Genomic DNA, 17,457 nt, shown 5'->3' with positions numbered 1-17,457 from the left:
CGCGGGACCCAGTTCCTGCGCGAGGGGGGGGGGGGCGGTAGAAGCCTTGACATGATAGAGATGATGGTTATGTAATGCATCATAAACCGTTCATGAACTCAAAGTCAAAAAGATGCATTTGAATAAATACTTATCATATTCTTTTTTGTTAGTTTTTTATTTTATCCCCATAATCTAACAAAAAACAACCAAAAAAATGCTAATCGAAGAAGCTCTTGAGTACATTTTATGCCAAGTTCTCCGCACTTGTTTGTCAGCTGCGGCTCCTGTTGTGGAGACGAAGTCAACGCGTGGGGCATTGATGGGAGATAGGCCGCTTTGTTAAATCATGACTCAAGGAGCTGTTTGCGCGCAGGAAATGGAGTGGCACCCAAGTGAAGATGGCCTGAAGCAGATATTGCAGTTGTTGAAGGAATCCCAGTCTCCTAATACGGAAACGCAGACGGCTGTGCAACATGTATCCTTTCGTGTTTTTTTACTGCTAGGGACTGCGTCATCCTCAGAGGATGGCTGCCTTAGTCATGTAGGCGTTATGATGTATATACGGTGAGCGGAGCATTTATTAGCTGTTAGCCCTCTAGATCTGAGAAATTATGTGCCGGAGGCTGGCACCGAATTTCAAAATTTTGATGTGCGTCATCTTTGTCACATTTTGTGCCTATCGTATTTTGGAATTTATCATTCACTCACTAGGGTGGTCATCTGTGTCTATTATTGGAGTAATGGTAGTAGTTTCATTGTAGCTATACAAATAAAATTGTGGCATTATGTTTTGATGATGTGGTTCTATTCAGTCTACATCATGGAGAGTGCAATAACCTGTTTTTCCACCAACATGTGTTTAGTTGTGGCTAGAATATGATTTTTACCACTTTTCAGTAAAATGAACAATTTGTTTCATAATGCTACATAACATTTTTGATATGCAGTGCCATTTATAAAGATATAGTCAAAGCAACAATCTCACATGTTGTTGCAAAGGAGTATTCCAAAATTATAGAAGGTTTCTGATTCACCAATAATTTTGTCCTGAAAGTCAACATCATTTTCAGTTCTCTGAACCTAAATACTCAGAGCATTATAAATTTTACCTCATGACAGTTTATATGAACTATTGTTTGATATTTGAGTGGAGCAGTGACTGTGGTTTGTGAAGTGATTGCTGTAGCTTATGCTTTAACACCAGTGTGTTTAACACAGGTTATACATTAGTGAACTTTGGTGATATGTTTCATTACTGTTTAAGATGCATGCACTGCCATAAAAACTCCAGTGCTAAGTACTTCAGTATTTTTGTTACTGTACATGCTGAATTAAGCAAGGTGCTTCTACCTTACTGTCATGCATTATCCTATTGTTCTATCACTGACTTGAGGATTTCATTATGTCATTGTCTAGGTACTCCTGGAAAGGGGCTGGAAAACACACTCAGCAGAAAATCATGCTGCATAAAATGGGAACACATCCTTTCTTTTGTACTTCATGCTACAGTTTTGTGAAAGCACGCTGAATTGATTAGTGGTTAATATGCCCCTTTGCAGAGGGGCAGTATATATGTCCCTTTGCATCAGGAGCCTTCATTTTTGGGAGGGCTGTTTTTGACTAGAATAAAAATAGAATGAAATCAACATGTGTGGTAACAGCGCCAAAGATTTTCTCCATTGCCTAACAGGAGATGGTAAAAGACCTTTGGCAGGCATATATGGCAGTCACAACATATTGTTATGAAGGTTTCTGCCAAAATATGGGAAAATATGTATGTGTACCTAACTGGTTCTCAGAGGCACCATATTTTTTATTGATAAACTTAGCAGATTCTCCTAACTGAAATATACTTTTGCTGTTGTTGTGGGAGGGTTCATCTGAACCTTAGGGTATTTTTTTGCTGCTTCCTTTTTCATTAAGGAATGATTGTGATAATCAAGATATGTCAAATAAAAGGGAATTCATTTTTTTCTCCAGCTTTGTTATGTCCTTAACTCAGGTTCCAGAGACTTGAAGAGCTTAACAAGTACCCAGACTTCAACAACTTCTTGGTATTTGTTCTCACAAAGCTGAAGACTGAGGGTAAGTGTGGCCACTCAGCACCTGCTTGTTACTCACACATCTGTGCCTTTTTTGTAGTTCATGCCTTTTAAAGCTGTTTGCATGATTGTTGAACATTTGAACTAGTGGTTCAGCAAAATAAGAATTCAGCAGATGTGGCTTTTAGTGATTTAGTTAGAATGCCTGACTTCTGTTAAAGCATGGGCACAGTTGACACTGACAGCCTTGGTGGTGCAGATCATCTGCTGTCAGAACAGTGTCATTGGTACCGTCATTGTCCTCACCTGATTTGGTTCATAGCATTGTATTATAAGCTGTGCTTGCTGATTGTAGTGGGTCTCCTTGCACTGGTTGGTTGGAGTGGCAACTGGGAATAGATGCTCAGTTGTGGGACCAGATGATGTATGAAAACTTATCATGAAGCTGCCCTGGTGTGTGTGATATAATTCGGTATTAGCTTAACTTTGTATGTGGCTAGTGCTCTCTGAAGGTGCATGCTTTTTGCTGTCAGACCTTATTAACCAGTATGGATTTGTGGCTGAATTGCAGGGATGGTGGTAATGCCCCATTTTGTCTGTTCATTTGGGTTTGATTGCTCATGAGAACAAAGTGGTGGTTTACAGTAAAGAAGATGAACAAAGAGGTGATGATGATCCAAGATCAGTAGTGTTTGGGAGCACAGAAATTGTTCATTTGTGTTATGTGTGTGGCCAATGACATTTGATGAGCCACTGCCAGTCATAGTAATGGGGCTTTCTGGCACCTTGGCTGCATGACCATATGGTGCTCAGCTTTGCAGCAGTCATTGGCTTGTTTAGCTGTGATGATTTATACAAATATATATAATGGATTGCTAGCTGTGATGATTTATACAAATATATATAATGGATTGCATTACTTGTTCAGAAGTTTCACCAAATGGGTGATGCACTAGGTTAGGTAATGGCAGATGTTTAGGCTGGTTAGGTAATGGCTGATTTTTGGGCTGCCATTTGTTGAGTCAATGAAGGTGATGGCTGATAGGATGAGAAAGTGCTTGGAGAATGTTTAATGTTGATTGCAAACAGATTTGTGTGCTGAATGCAGCAGGGGGTTCACTTTTGGCTTCATTAATTGTGTTGTCTCAGAAACAGCACATTATCCAATGACTGGCTATGCAGTTATGCACAACATGATGCTGTATGGTGAAAGTGATTGTGAGAAAGCAATGTGTGGGTGGGGAAAGTGGTAGTGAAATCAGAATAATTTATAATGATGCCATTTTGAGACAGTGTGTGAAGGCTACAGATACTAGTGAGGTTGGCTAAATATTATTTTATGATGCTTGTCAGTGGTCGTGCAAGGCTGATCATTCTGCAGAGAGTTAGTGAAGTCAGTGACTATGGAAGACCATTGTCTGAGAAGATCCCTTAACAAGAGAGGAAAACATGCCAAGATACACATAGTCATCGAGATGGTGATGGTCCAGATTGTGATGAACAATGATCATTCTGAAGCACTCATGATTCTTGTGTTTCAGATGAAGCTACTCGGTCACTCAGTGGGCTGATACTCAAGAACAACGTTCGGACATACTTTCAGAAGCTGCCACCTCAGGTGGCCAACTTTATCAAGCAGGAATGCTTGAACGCAATAGGAGACCCTTCGCCCCTTATCAGGGCCACCATAGGTAAGTGGCTTCATTACAAATGCACCAAGTTAAGATTCCACAAGAAATATGTTCACTGTGGTGACATCATCATGTGCTGGTATCTGCGGCTGATCAGTAATTGAGATGGCATGTTCTGAGCAATGCCCTGAGCATTATGATCCCTTTGTTATATGGCAACTTGAGTTTGTTCCACACAAAAACAAAACCATGGGTGTCAAGCACGTTGGGCATAGGACGGGTGGCTTCCTCACGGCACGTTTGCCGCCTGATGATCAGAAGACATGTTGTCCCGATCGCTTCGCCATCGGGGTGTCGTCTCAGTGGGCCGACACTGCCCTCCGTGTGGAGCCCGCCCCCGCCGCGGCTCCGTGTCGGCCCGTCTGGCCGTGACCTCTGACCCGTGACCGACGCCGCCCGGCCCGCTGCAGGTATTTTAATCACGACGATCACGCAGAAGGGCGAGCTGACGTCGTGGCCGGAGCTGCTTCCCCAGCTGTGCAATCTGCTCGACTCGGAGGACTACAACGTGTGCGAGGTACGGGTGGCGCCGGCGGCCGGCCGAGCGCGTCCGGAGCCCGGCATCGATTGCTCGCCTCTCTATGGCTACCGGGAGTCGGTCGCCCCCTCCTCTTCCGGAGAGGCGCGTGCCATTTATAGGCTGTCGGAGTTCGCTAACGGTTCTCGGAAGGCGGCGGCTGCACGGCCGGCGGGCTCGCGTGCCGGTCTGATCTTCTCTGTGTGACGTCATCGCTCCGCTGGGGTGGTGCTGCCGCTCTGCTGTTGTAACGACACTGGGCTGCCGCTGAGATGGCACCGCCCTGGCGCTGGGACGTCGCCGTTCTGCCGGTGTCATGTTGCTGCTCTGCCGCTGTGACGTTACCGCTCCGCCTCTGGGATATGTCGTTTTGCCGGTGTGACGTCACTTATGCTAGCCGCGGTCGCCGTCTCGTCGCAGTTGGTTTTTGTCTTGTGTGGGGCTCGGAATTGGAGAACGCAAAATTTGAACCACTCTGACAGTCAAGGGTAAACAGTCAGTAGTTAAGCATTATGAATGCTGGTAAATCATCCTTACGGCACTTTGTATTCAGACGAAGTCCGCACAGCTGGCATGCAGAATTACAAAGAGGCTTTCAAAATAGCTGTCCCGCAACAGTCCCATCAAGCAGGCTGTCACATCCTTGAGCAAAGGAGCAGAGTTCGTGACATATGGACGGAGACAATTCGGCAAGAGGTCAGTGCCCATCGCAGTGACGGCGTGGTGGCGCGCCTAGGTGTGACGTTCACCGCCGTTCCAGGGAGCTTTCGGAGCGCTGCAGAAGATTTGCGAGGACTCGACCGAGATGCTGGACAGCGAGGCGCTGCCCGACCGACCGCTCAACGTGCTGATTCCCAAGTTCCTGCAGTTTGTCAGGCACAACAGTCCAAAGATCCGGTGAGCCGCCGGCCAGCTGACCCCGGCCGGCGTGGATGATCTGGTGGCCGGCCAGGGGACATGTCGGATTTGTTTGGCTTGGATGGGGGCTCGTTTCTGATAAAGGGGTGGCGTGTGGTGGCAGCATTGGCATCCATAATTCATGCTCAGCTCCCGGCCCGCAATTTGATTGAGTTGCTTTACGTGTCATTCTCGTTAAAAAGCACGCGAAGCGCCTGCTCCGCATCCGTATAACTGACGCGGTAAGTGCTTGATTATTTCGCCACTCAGCCATTCGTAGCTTAGGAGCATGCCACCTGTGATTTAGTAGGCTCCGGTTGGATATGGAGAATGGAAGGTTCAACACGCCGGTGGCCCGGACCCTATGACCCATGAAACTATGATGCCCTGGTCCATATGACGGCCGACCCCAATGACCCCAATGACCCATGAAACTATGATCTTCTGGCCCATATGACCCCTGACTCTGATGACCCCGACGACCCCAATGACCCACTGACGTCAATGATCCACTGGCCTCGATGACCCACTGACCCCTGACTCCCGGTTGCTGCTAGGTCGCACGCCATCGCCTGCGTCAACCCGTTCATCATCAACCGGACCCAGGCGCTGATGGTGAACATCGACACGTTCGTGGAAAACCTGTTCCACTTGGCGGCCGACGAGGACGCCGAGGTGCGCAAGAACGTGTGCCGCGCGCTGGTGATGCTGGTGGAGGTGCGCATGGACCGGCTCATCCCGCACATGAACAACATCATCGAGGTGAGCGTGCGCCCGGTGCCAGGCCCGGCGGCCCGGCGGGGTGCGCGGAGCTGGGGTCGGCGCCTCTGGCGCCGGCAGCCCGCTGGCCAGCCGGCTGTGACGAACCGGCTTGTGCCCGGCTGGGCAGCGGCGCTAACTGACCGGCCTCGGCTGCAGATGCGGCCCTGGCCGTAGCCGGCGCATGTGCCCGTGCTGAAAATGGGATGGAGGTGATAACTGAGGAAAATTTGGACGTTTTGTTGTCAGCTAAAGGCGGCTTGCGAGAGATCCACGCGTCGTACTCGGGTATTAATGAAACACATCTCAGTCGTAAAAAAGCCTGCATTCTGTTCAGAAGCGTCCAGAATGTTGCAAACACTACCCTTTCGTGCTTGGCACACCGCAGCGCTCTCTGTATAGCCTTCTGTGCGGTGCGGTGCCGTCCCTGACCCCCCGCCCCGCCGGCCGGCAGTACATGCTGCTGCGGACCCAGGACCCGGACGAGACGGTGGCCATCGAGGCGTGCGAGTTCTGGCTCTCGCTGGCCGAGGAGCCCGTATGCAAGGAGGCGCTGGCGCCCCACCTCAACCGGCTCATACCGGTGCTGGTGCGCGGCATGAAGTACTCCGACTTCGACATCATCCTGTTGAAGGTGAGGCGGCGTCTGGCTCACGATCGGCCCTGTCGCGCCGCCGATGGCGTGTGTCTGGCTCACGATCGGCCCTGTCGCGCCGCCGATGGCGTGTGTCTGGCTCACGATCGGCCCTGTCGCGCCGCTGATGGCGTGTGTCTGGCTCACGATCGGCCCTGTCGCGCCGCCGATGGCGTGTGTCTGGCTCACGATCGGCCCTGTCGCGCCGCTGATGGCGTGTGTCTGGCTCACGATCGGCCCTGTCGCGCCGCCGATGGCGTGTGTCTGGCTCACGATCGGCCCTGTCGCGCCGCTGATGGCGTGTGTCTGGCTCACGGCCGGCCCCTGTCACGCTGCTGATGGCGTGTGTCTAGCTCACGGCCGACCCTGTCGCGCCGCTGATGGCGTGTGTCTGGCCCTCGGCCGGCCCCTGTCACTCCGCTGATGGCGTGTGGCCGACCCCTGTCGCGTCGCTGATGGTGTGTGTGTGGCCCGCGGCCGGCCCTTGTCGCGCCGCTGATGGCGTGTGGCCGACCCCTGTCTCGTCGCTGAGGGCTGATAGCGCGTGTCTGGTCCTTGGGCCCCGGGAACGATGGCTTGACTGTCGGCCGCTGTGAAGCCTGATGGTCAGCGCTAGTTTGGGTGGCTGACAGTGGGAGTTAGGTCGGGAACGCGGTGGGATTTTATTGACGTGTAAAAAGTGACAGGTGTGCCTCTAGGGGGAGTGATTTAGTTGCGCTTCGACGAATGTATTGCAGTGCAGGTCGCTGAGCAATTTTGGATGTCTCATTGCTCTATCGATTTTATTAGTTGGTCGCTTTAGTTATGGCCGCTCACAAGGGAAAACTGGCGTGCCATTATTCGAGAAGATATGGCCGACAGTCGGCTTGATAAGCGACAGAAGGGTGTGGAATTACTGCTCGGGTACACGGGTCAAAACACGATAGGCGCTAAGTGGCTAAGATGGAGTGAGGTCAAAAACGTTGGCAGTGGGAAAGACTTGAAGGAAAGCACATGTTTCTGTGGCGTTTCGTAACACCACTGTGAGGTAAGCGGGTGGGGGGGGGGGGGGGGCTAAGTCGCCTTGGAGGTCTTTGCAGTAATTCTCAGGTGTCCTGATCGCCTACACGTCATGCGAGCTCCTTTAACCCTGCCCCTCTACCTCGACACAACTCCTGGCTGGTGCGCGCGCCCTTTGGCCCGTCATCACCGCGTCCTGCGACTAGGTGCCCGCTGGCCTTGGTGCGGCTCTCCTCTCCACCGTCCGCCGGGACGGGAGTCCGGGTCCGCTCGCTGTCCGCCCACTCGGGTCCCAGCGGGCAGCGCCGGGAACCGAGCCGTGACCGCCGTGTGCAGACTTCTCGACTTGACGTTAGCGCGGCCGACGTGGGCGTTTGATGGATGGCTGGTGGGGCGTAAAGGGAGCTCGTGCGCCACCTCGATCCTTCGTCTCCGCCGTCCGGTGGTGGGCATGTGCTATGTCTGCACGTCCAGTTCGTGTTGTGTGGGGCGGTCCGCGGTGGTAAGTGCCGGCCCGGGATCACTGCTCCGCGTTCGGTGCTGTGCTCGTGACTGGTGAGTGTTGTGAACAACGCACTGGCTGGTGTCGGGTCCCACGTGACTGATACTCTGGGACTGACACCGGTACACTGGCGACAGACTTGACGCATGCCGAGCCCGACGTCTGGGGGGGAGGGGGGGGGGGGGGGGGGGGCAGGGGACTATTTACAGACGCGTGCGACTGTAAACGGCATCGGAATGAACATTCGTGCGCTCCTGGAAGCGGCGGCCGCGACAGTGTGCCGCATCGGGAGCGGATTCTGGACACCTGAGGTCTGCTCGGAGCGCCGTGCGCTGACCGGCGGGCGGCCGTCTGGCAGGGTGACGTGGAGGAGGACGCGATGGTGCCGGACCGGGACGAGGACATTCGGCCGCGCTTTCACCGCTCGCGCACCCACCAAGTGGAGCACGAGAGCAACGGCGCCGGCGAGGCCAGCAGCGGCCTGGAGGACGCCGACGACGCCGACGACGGATACGACGAGGAGGGCTCGCTCTCCGACTGGAACCTGAGTCAGTGTCGGCCGGCGACGGGCGGAGAGCACCGCCCTCGCCCTCGCGCCGGGCAGGGGTCCGATGTGGAGGCTAGGGCAGAACACCCTGTAACTGGAGCGGGGGTCTGGCGTTCACGGAAGAAAGGGGCCTGCGCCACCCTTACGCTGGCACCTTGGTCAATGATGTGCAGAGATTTAGGACTCCCCGTCATATTTGGCAACACTTCAGGGGCCAGAGCGTTCACCGCAATGGAAACCCCCTGGTGGAGACGGAGTTCGATGTTTCGACTGAGCCCAGGGTCGGTGTGGCCGTTGTCCGCAGGCGTTGTGTGGTTTCGGGGACCCTGGCCTCGAAGCGAAGTCACCAGATTGGTTCTTTCCAGCCGTACGCACCGGCCGCCGTCGGGCCTGACGGCTGTGCTGAGCCTGTGCGCCCGCACCCGCAGGGAAGTGTAGCGCCGCCGCCCTGGACGTGCTGGCCAACGTGTTCCACGGCGACCTGCTGCCTGTGCTGCTGCCCATCCTGAAGGAGACGCTCTTCCACCAGGAGTGGGTGGTCAAGGAGTCGGGCATTCTGGCACTGGGAGCCATCGCCGAAGGTAGGCGGGTGTTGGCTGCCGGCTGGGTCGAGCTATGGGCGCTTGGGCCGATGGGAGCGGTTGTCGGCTGTTCGCGACTCTGATGGCGAGTGGGGCACGTCCCTGACCTTGATGGCGGGTGGGGCACGTCCCTGGCTCTGATGGCGGGTGGGGCACGTCCCTGACTCTGATGGCGCGTGGGGCACGTCCCTGACTCTGATGGCGCGTGGGGCACGTCCCTGGCTCTGATGGCGCGTGGGGCACGTCCCTGACTCTGATGGCGCGTGGGGCACGTCCCTGACTCTGACGGCGCGTGGGGCACGTCCCTGACTGATGGCGGTTGAGGCACGGCCCTGGCTGTGATGGCGGGTGGGACAGGTTCCTTGTGTTCTAAAGTGCAGTGTACGTCAGGGACATGAGACATGAGAGGACAATCCAGCTGGAGAGAAAGAGGATGGGGAGGTGAGTTAAAACTTAGAAGGGATGGGAGCGACTGATTATCGGTTATCATTCCAGCATACCGTTCTGCCCATTGTCAATGGAAAAAGAGAGGATATAATGGGGGTGAGAGCAGAACACTATTTCCCGTTTAGGTGGTACCTTCCACCCGCCTTCTCCAAAGCTGGGATGCTGTGTGACTGGGCGGCCGTCGTGAGAGCTGGACCCGCATGACTGGTGTGTATGCCGCGCATGGCGGCGCGTGCGGCGGGCTGACCCGTCGGCCCCCGGACAGGCTGCATGGGCGGCATGATCCCGCACCTGCCGGAGATCGTGCCGTACCTCATCAACTCGCTGTCGGACAAGAAGGCGCTGGTGCGCTCCATCACCTGCTGGACACTCAGCCGCTACTCGCACTGGGTGGTGCAGCAGCCGCACGAGCAGTACCTGAAGCCGCTCATGGCCGAGGTGGGTGCGGCGCCGCCGGGCAGATGGTGCCTGGCGGGCCGCAGCTCTGGCGGGCTGCGCCGCTGTGGACACGACTCGCACCCTGTCGCCTGGCGCTGGATCGGTGGCGCCGGCTGCGGGCTGTGGGGTTGAGGGGAGAGGATTGCGTGCGTTTTTATCGTGAGGGGATTGGGTTGAATAGGGAGGCGTGGGGATGAATTCAGTCGGACATAGTTAAACAGCCTTGGCGCCGGCTGTCGTACTCGTGCTCAGCGCTTTCCCGTTGTGAAACACGGACCGTTCGGGCGTCCCCCGCACGGTCGCCGCCTCGCTGCTTTGTGGCGACGAGGCGCGCTGTCCGGCGGCGTCTGCGCCCCGCCGTCGTCCGCCCTCACGCCGCGCGCTTGTCTCCGCAGCTGCTCAAGCGCATCCTGGACCCGAACAAGAAGGTGCAGGAGGCGGCGTGCTCGGCGTTCGCCACGCTCGAGGAGGAGGCGTGCACGGAGCTGGTGCCCTACCTCGGCTTCATCCTGCAGACGCTCGTGTACGCCTTCAGCAAGTACCAGGCCAAGAACCTGCTGATTCTGTACGACGCCATCGGCACGCTGGCGGACTCTGTCGGCGTTCACCTGAACAAGCCCGAGTACATCGACATGCTCATGCCGCCGCTCATCGTCAAGTGGAACGTGCTCAAGGACGAGGATAAGGACCTGTTCCCGCTGCTCGAGTGCCTCTCGAGCGTTGCCACGGCGCTGCAGAGCGGCTTCCTGCCGTACGCCGAGCCCGTGTTCCGGCGCTGCGTCTCGCTGGTGGAGCAGACCATCAACCACACCGTGGTACGTGGCCGGCCCGGCGCCGCCCGCTCAGGGGCCACAGTCGGCCGCACCGCGGCTCGCTCGTGCATGGTTGTGGAGTGAACTTTGTGGGTGTGGCTCTGGGACGCGGGTTGTCTCACGTGATTGCCTTTCCGAGTCATCCAGTGAGGCTCCCGGGACATGTGGTGGCTGCGCACTCCTGCCTCGTATCTGCCACTCAGCTAAGCGTCCACAGACTCCCGTCTCGTACCAGGGCTCGGCCGGGCGCCGCGCGCGCGCGCGTGATACACCCGGCCGGGGCCGCGCGGTCGTGCGCGATCTGTCGGGCGCACCACTTTGTGGCTCCGGCGAAAGGCGACGCCTCTCAGGCGCCGTGTCATCCGCAGGCGAACCAGCAGAACCCCCAGCAGGTGGACGCGCCCGACAAGGACTTCATGATTGTGGCGCTGGACCTGCTGTCGGGCCTGGCCGAGGGGCTGGGCGCGCACATCGAACCGCTCATCAAATCGTCCAACCTGATGCAGCTGTTGTACCAGTCTATGCAGGACTTCATGCCGGAAGTGCGCCAGAGCAGCTTCGCGCTGCTCGGTGACCTCACCAAGGCCTGCTTCCAGCATGTGGTGCCGTGCATCGGTGAGTGGGGCGACGCCGGGGAATCGCCGATCGATGCGTGGCTGCTGCGCGCCGCTGGCCGTGCTGTCATGACACGGTCGCTCCGGCAGCCGGCGTGTCAAGCGCCGGTGGTGGCCTCGGGCACCAGCTGCAGGAGTTAGCCCTCCGTGCCACCGACGCTCGGGAGAGTAACCGCTTGGCGTGCAGCCGGCAGGGCACCAAATCTGCCGAGGGTCCGAGTTCTCACGCCGTCACTTTTAACGCTATTTGTTAGTAACGCAAGACGCGATGTGCATTCAGATCTTGCATTGCGTGACAGTACGGATTTGCAGAAACCTGTCCGTAATGTGCTAATATGGCCCCAGCTATGGCGTGAAGTGAAATGAGCTGCCTCACGTGACCCGAGCGTTGTTCTGGCGGACGTGGGCGGGGGCGCCGCTGATGACTGGCGGTCGGCCCTCCCTGGCCCGCTCTAACCCGCTCTAACCCCGGCCGGCCCCCTCTGACTCCGGCCGGCCCGCCCCGGCCCGCCCCGCCGCGTCTCGCCCCATCCCGCCCCGTCCCGGCCCGGCCCGCCCCGGCCAGCCCCTTCTAATTCCGGCCGGCCCGCCCCGGCCCGCTCTGACCCGCTCTAACCCCGGCCAGCCCCCTCTAACTCCGGCCGGCCTGCCCCGGTCCCGCTTGAACCCACACCTGATCTGGACTGCTCTGACCTCGCCCGGGCCGCCCTGCCTGCTCTGACCCCGCCCGGGCCGTTGACCCCTCCCGGCCTGCTCTGACCCGCTCGGGCTCGCTCTGACCCCGCCTGGGCCGTTGACCCCGCCCGGCCTGCTCTGACCCGCTCGGGCTCGCTCTGACCCCGCCCGGGCCCGCTCTAACCCCGCTCGGGCCCGCTCTAACCCCAGCCGTCCTTCGGCAGCCGACTTCCTCAACAGCCTGGCGCAGAACCTGAACCCGGAGCTGATCTCGGTCTGCAACAACGCCACCTGGGCCATCGGCGAGATCGCCGTTAAGATGGGTGAGTACCGGGCGCCCGGCGCCGCGGCTCCCGTTAAGATGGGTGTGTACCTGGCGCCCGGCGCCGCGGCTCCCGTTAAGATGGGTGTGTACCTGGCGCCCGGCGCCGCGGCTCCCGTTAAGATGGGTGTGTACCTGGCGCCCGGCGCCGCGGCTCCCGTTAAGATGGGTGTGTACCTGGCGCCCGGCGCCGCGGCTCCCGTTAAGATGGGTGTGTACCTGGCGCCCGGCGCCGCGGCTCCCGTTAAGATGGGTGTGTACCGGGCGCCCGGCGCCGCGGCTCCCGTTAAGATGGGTGTGTACCGGGCGCCCGGCGCCGCGGCTCCCGTTAAGATGGGTGTGTACCGGGCGCCCGGCGCCGCGGCTCCCGCGGCGGTGCGGTGTCCGTGGTCCTTCGCCGCGCCATTGTTCTGCAGTCCCGGGTAGTCCGCCTGCATCACTGAGTGGTTGCGCCCTCTTGCGCGGTTCGCGTGTGTTCATCTGACGTCAGTTCGTGCTGTCGTTTTGATTGGCCGTCGTGCGCGAGACGTTTGGTGTCGGAGCGCTGCGGGCGGGCTGGCGGCGGGGGCTCGCGCCTTGCTGAGACGGCGCGCACGTGCTCGGCAGGTGCTGATATGCAGGCGTACGTGCCGATCGTGCTGCCCCAGCTGATCCTGATCATCAATCGTCCCAACACGCCGAAAACGCTTCTCGAGAACACGGGTGAGCTGGGTCGCAGACCTCGGGAGCCCCCGCCACCTGGCGCGGGGTGCCGCACATAATACAGTAACACTGGTAACCTGTGTGGGAATGTCGCTCAAACTTGATGATATAGTGACATGTACAATTTTTGCGACTTAAATTTGACTCATGGCACTCATCTGATGTGGAAGAGTGTGAGATGCTTGTATACTTATTGCCGCAGATCACTGCTTGGTATTGATGCTGTCGTACGTGCCAACTGCGTCGCGTGTTTGCCTCTTGGTTTTCACCAGTTCTGCTTGTAGTCGCCGTTCAGCAATGTCCGCTTCACTTAAATCGAACGGCTGATTTTATTGATTTCGGTAATCATGTAACCAATGACTTTGGCGGCGTTCGTTTAGAGTTTTGCCGTTGTTGTGTATGAGTTGTAGTTTGTAAACGTGTGCGTTTTTTCTTTCTTTTCCGGTCGGTTGTAGCCATAACTATTGGTCGGATGGGGCTTGTCTGTCCCAAGGAGGTGGCGCCGCATTTGCAGCACTTCATTCGCCAGTGGTGCGTTATTTTTGGATCTCTTCTCCTACGTTTCACGGGTTTGCCGAGCTGGTTGCTTGTTGTCGGGCGCCGGCCTACTACATATCGGTTTGCTCGAGCTCTGGTTTGGTTTAGAATGAGGAGATCTTTTTGACTTGTTTGCAGAAGTGTACTAGTGCCTGGGTATAATTGGCTATATGGTATTAATATGTTCATTTGCCATTCTCATTTGCTTAAATAAACCATGCGTGTATGTGGGATTCGGCACGTCGCGACGCGGAGAACGACAAAATAATGTGCTAAAGTACGAATCGCTCGATGCATCTTGACGTGTTAGTGAAGTGGACTTCCTCATAGTGCATTGGGCCATTGAATTTCACTCGCATAGATGGTCACATTCGCCGGCGGGATCCGTCGCACCACGCCTTGACCTGACCTGACCTGACCTGACCTGGCGTCAGGTGCACCTCGTTGCGCAACATCCGCGACAACGAGGAGAAGGACTCGGCCTTCCGTGGCGTGTGCCACATGATCACGCTCAACCCGAGCGGCGTGATCTCTGACTTCATCTTCTTCTGCGACGCCGTCGCCAGCTGGGTCAACCCCAAACCCGACCTCAAGGAGATGTTCCACCACGTGAGTGGACGGCGTCGGCGCCCGCGTGGTCCACGCGCTGGCCCCCCGCGTCAAGTGTTGCCTCTTGAGCTGCGCGCTCTCGGCGCCGGTGTCTGCTGCCATTGCCAGAGCTCGCCGGAGCCGTCCCGACTCTGGCCGTCGTTCTAGTGTCCGCAGTGGCTCGCTCACCATGCCGTGGAATGCTGTGACGAGTCAGGTCGTGCTTTGGCGGCAGGCAAGGTCGCTGCAGAGTTATGCTACCCGTATATCTTGCCTTAGCCCCAAAGCTCTGAAATGACCTAAAGAACCGGATAAATTCACACCATATCCAGAGGCCAGCCAGCACGTCGCCAGATCAGCAGCTGGCCCTGGCCCGGTTCTGGCGAGCGCCCCAGTCCCCCGGTCTCGCCGCGAGCCGCGGCTGGGGACCGTTTGCAGCTGTGCCGCGTGGCCTGACCGCTCGCTCCGGGGTTGCCGTCAGATCCTGCACAGTTTCAAGGACCAGGTGGGCGAGGAGAACTGGCGCCGGTTCAGCGACCAGTTCCCGCCCATGCTGAAGGAGCGGCTGGCCGTCAACTACAATGTGTGAGGCGCGTGCTGTTAGGTGAGTGCCTGGCCGGCTGCCGCCGCCGCCGCTGTCACTGAGGGTGGTTCTGTGGGGGGTGCCGCGCTGGACGGAGTGCCGTGTCCCCCAGCGTGCTCAGCCCAGGCGTGTTCGGCTCTAACGTACTGTAATGTGGCGCTTCCGTGCCTGATGTTGACGAGGGTTAGCGATGCTGCGTCGTTCATTCACTTGTCTGTGCATTGCCTGAATAGAGGTTAATGTATGCGATGTTCAAGGAATGAAGTCTCATGCATGTTCCCACACGAAGCTTTCTTTTAAGATTGCATGCAAGTTTCATGTTTGCCTCTCTTTCGTGATGGTTCTCTGTAGGGAGCTTCACCCTCGGGCATCTTGGTCCAGATGACAGGCGCCGCTGTGGCGCATCGTGCCACATGCTGCGACGCCGCCGTCAGCAGGGCCTCGCGGACCGTTGACCGCTGACCGCCGTCGCCCTCTGCCGGCAGGTATCTCAAATGTAGGCGGCCGCCGACGGCGCGCCGCCTGGGAGGGCGGTGTGGGGGCGACATATCAGACCTGGACGGGGAGGGATCGCGGCGCTATGTTAAGACACCGGCTGCGGCTGTCCCGGCGCGCGGGACGGCTGTCGCACCTATGTATAGACGGCGTGTCTCCTCTGCTCTCCCGATGTTGCCGGCTGGAACTCGGCTGCGTGTTTTAGTCTCCTCCGACGCGCACGCGCGCGCGTGTGCCTGATGTGTAGGGTGAGCAGCCCCCGCCACTAACCGCCGGGTGGGGTGGGGTGGGGCGCGGACTTCGCGGGCCGGGGATCGCGCGCGCGGCCAGGCCGGCACAACGCTCCCGCTTACCAGTGCTGAAGTGCCTTGGCTGTGATGACGTTCGAGCGGTTCAGTGTTCGCGGGCCAAATCTGTACCATAGTCGCGTTTGGTTGTTCCATTCTGCGCGCGGCGGATCGCGCGCCGCCGCCGTCGCCGGCCGTCCGGTATCGTTTCTACCGTCGTCGCGTTGCGCGTGCCGTCGGATCCGACGCGTCGTCGTACTGTGATAGGTCGCCGAACGCTCGTGTTTTAACGTATTTCAGGGACTCGTCGTTCACGTGTATTTATGTTGACTGCGTGCATGAGCGTATTTTTTATTTGTCATTTTGTCGCTGTGGGTCGGTCGGTCGCGAGTTCGGTACGCTGTCTCGTCGCGTCGCGGGGTGGGGCCGGAAACTCAGCTCTCGCGCGCTCTCTCGCGGGGTGGGGTGGCGCGGTACCACCGCCGGCCCGCCGGCCGGCTACCCTTTCCCCTCAGACCTGCACACCCGGACGGGCTCACCGGTAGGCGCAGCCGCTCACACGTAACACTCGCATGCGCGTGGATGTGCGCGCGACAGGGCGGGCGTGCGCCCGGCCGCCGGCGCGCGCACCCGTCGTGCCTCATATTACTAGTTCCTGTACAAACGCCTGTGTGTAGGCATTGTTACAGACGTGATTGTGCACTTGCCTTGCGATGCCTCAGCATGCTTTCTACGTGTTTCAAGTAATCGTCGTCGGTTACCTGTAGATGTAACTATTCCACACGTGTATGTTCCGATAGTCCTGTGATAGGAGCGCCGCGATGACCGGGCGGGCCGCGGTGCTCAGGTCATGTGATTTTACGCTTAGGAATGTGTGCGCGCGTGACTTGAATAAGCTTTCGTCCTCGCTGCTGGCAGGCTGCTGTCAGCAGGGCTGGTCGGGGTATTTTAAGGCAAATTTTGAGGCATGGTGTCGCCAAACGGGTCCCAGGGGGTGGGGGTCGGGGGGCAGCCCACGGGAAAATCAGCGGGATGGGGCGGGCCGGAGGGGGTAGCCGCTAAGCATACAATAAGGCTCGACGTTCTCTGTTGTAAGTTCCGAGACTAAATTTCCGTCTCCCTCTGTCAGCTGCAGGATGTGTCCAGGTTTGGCGATTAACTAGCAAATAAAGAGACCTCGTTCCGCTTGATGTCGCGGTTTTCTTTGGTGCAGAGGCGGGCGCCACCGGCTGGAGGCGCGACACGAGCTGACCCGGCCCTGCCGCGGGGCAATGCTCGGCTGAGCGCCACGCCGGGGTGAGAGCGTACCGCTGGTCGGACAGCTGCTGAACCGACAGTGTCCTGCTGTCCGGCTCCTGTGTTCCGCCCGTTTCGTGCGGGAAGAGGCGAGCCGTGTTTGTCTGCGTACCCGAAGAGCGGGCGCCATTAGCGGGTACAACTGGGCCGCTCTCAGCTGCTGATATTGGCGTCGCCTGCCTCTCACCATGGCAGGAAGGGGCGGCACCGCGGGGAATCGAACCCCGTACCTCTGGTTTCCCAGACGCGCAGGTGGTTAACGCACACGCGTGAACCACTACACTACCGGCACCCCCGTTGTACGATGGGTTGCGTGATCAGGCTGACCTAGATGCAATGGCCGAATGCTATATTCCTATTTCTCCCGCCTTTTGTTCATTTTATGTTATGTCAGTGGGCGTTCTAATAAAGAGATAAGGTAAAGCATTATTTATCATCATCTCATTTCGCAGGCAGTCACTTTAATCTCACCGCAAGCAGTCACTTACCGGGTATAGATTAATTCTTGTT

The 17,457-nt window shown here is 57.6% G+C and overlaps 1 protein-coding gene across 2 annotated transcripts; it reads left to right on the top strand.

Moving 5' to 3' along the window:
* Positions 1-269: 269 nt before the first annotated feature.
* On the top strand, positions 270-16,588 carry Tnpo (transportin 1). 2 transcript variants are annotated; one of them, XM_037212347.1, is made up of 18 exons: positions 270-457; positions 1,992-2,067; positions 3,566-3,715; positions 4,126-4,232; positions 4,993-5,129; positions 5,687-5,891; positions 6,343-6,522; positions 8,382-8,571; positions 8,999-9,151; positions 9,864-10,036; positions 10,432-10,851; positions 11,217-11,463; positions 12,362-12,460; positions 13,066-13,161; positions 13,617-13,692; positions 14,133-14,307; positions 14,768-14,890; positions 15,355-16,588. In XM_037212347.1, exons 1-17 carry the CDS (start codon positions 329-331, stop codon positions 14,873-14,875), a joined length of 2,721 nt encoding a protein of 906 aa, XP_037068242.1. In that variant the 5' UTR covers positions 270-328; the 3' UTR covers positions 14,876-14,890; positions 15,355-16,588. The 2 variants fall into 2 exon arrangements, with proteins under 2 accessions (XP_037068242.1, XP_037068244.1); XM_037212349.1 differs by lacking the exon at positions 15,355-16,588 and adding an exon at positions 15,221-15,247.
* Positions 16,589-17,457: the final 869 nt, after the last annotated feature.

Source organism: Pollicipes pollicipes, unplaced genomic scaffold, assembly GCF_011947565.3.
Source record: "Pollicipes pollicipes isolate AB1234 unplaced genomic scaffold, Ppol_2.1 Scaffold_3087;HRSCAF=3621_pilon_pilon_pilon, whole genome shotgun sequence".
NCBI classification, from domain to species: Eukaryota; Metazoa; Arthropoda; class Thecostraca; order Pollicipedomorpha; family Pollicipedidae; genus Pollicipes; species Pollicipes pollicipes.
This window is presented reverse-complemented; position numbering and strand designations above follow the sequence as displayed.

What these genes read in the sequence shown, in the direction of transcription:
- Tnpo (XM_037212347.1), top strand. Translation starts at nt 329, where the DNA reads ATGACTCAAGGAGCTGTTTGCGCGCAGGAAATGGAGTGGCACCCAAGT. An exon ending in CGCAGACGGCTGTGCAACAT is followed by an intron (nt 458 to 1,991) that starts GTATCCTTTCGT and finishes CTCAGGTTCCAG; the next exon opens with AGACTTGAAGAGCTTAACAA. An exon ending in AACGCTTCTCGAGAACACGG is followed by an intron (nt 13,162 to 13,616) that starts GTGAGCTGGGTC and finishes GGTCGGTTGTAG; the next exon opens with CCATAACTATTGGTCGGATG.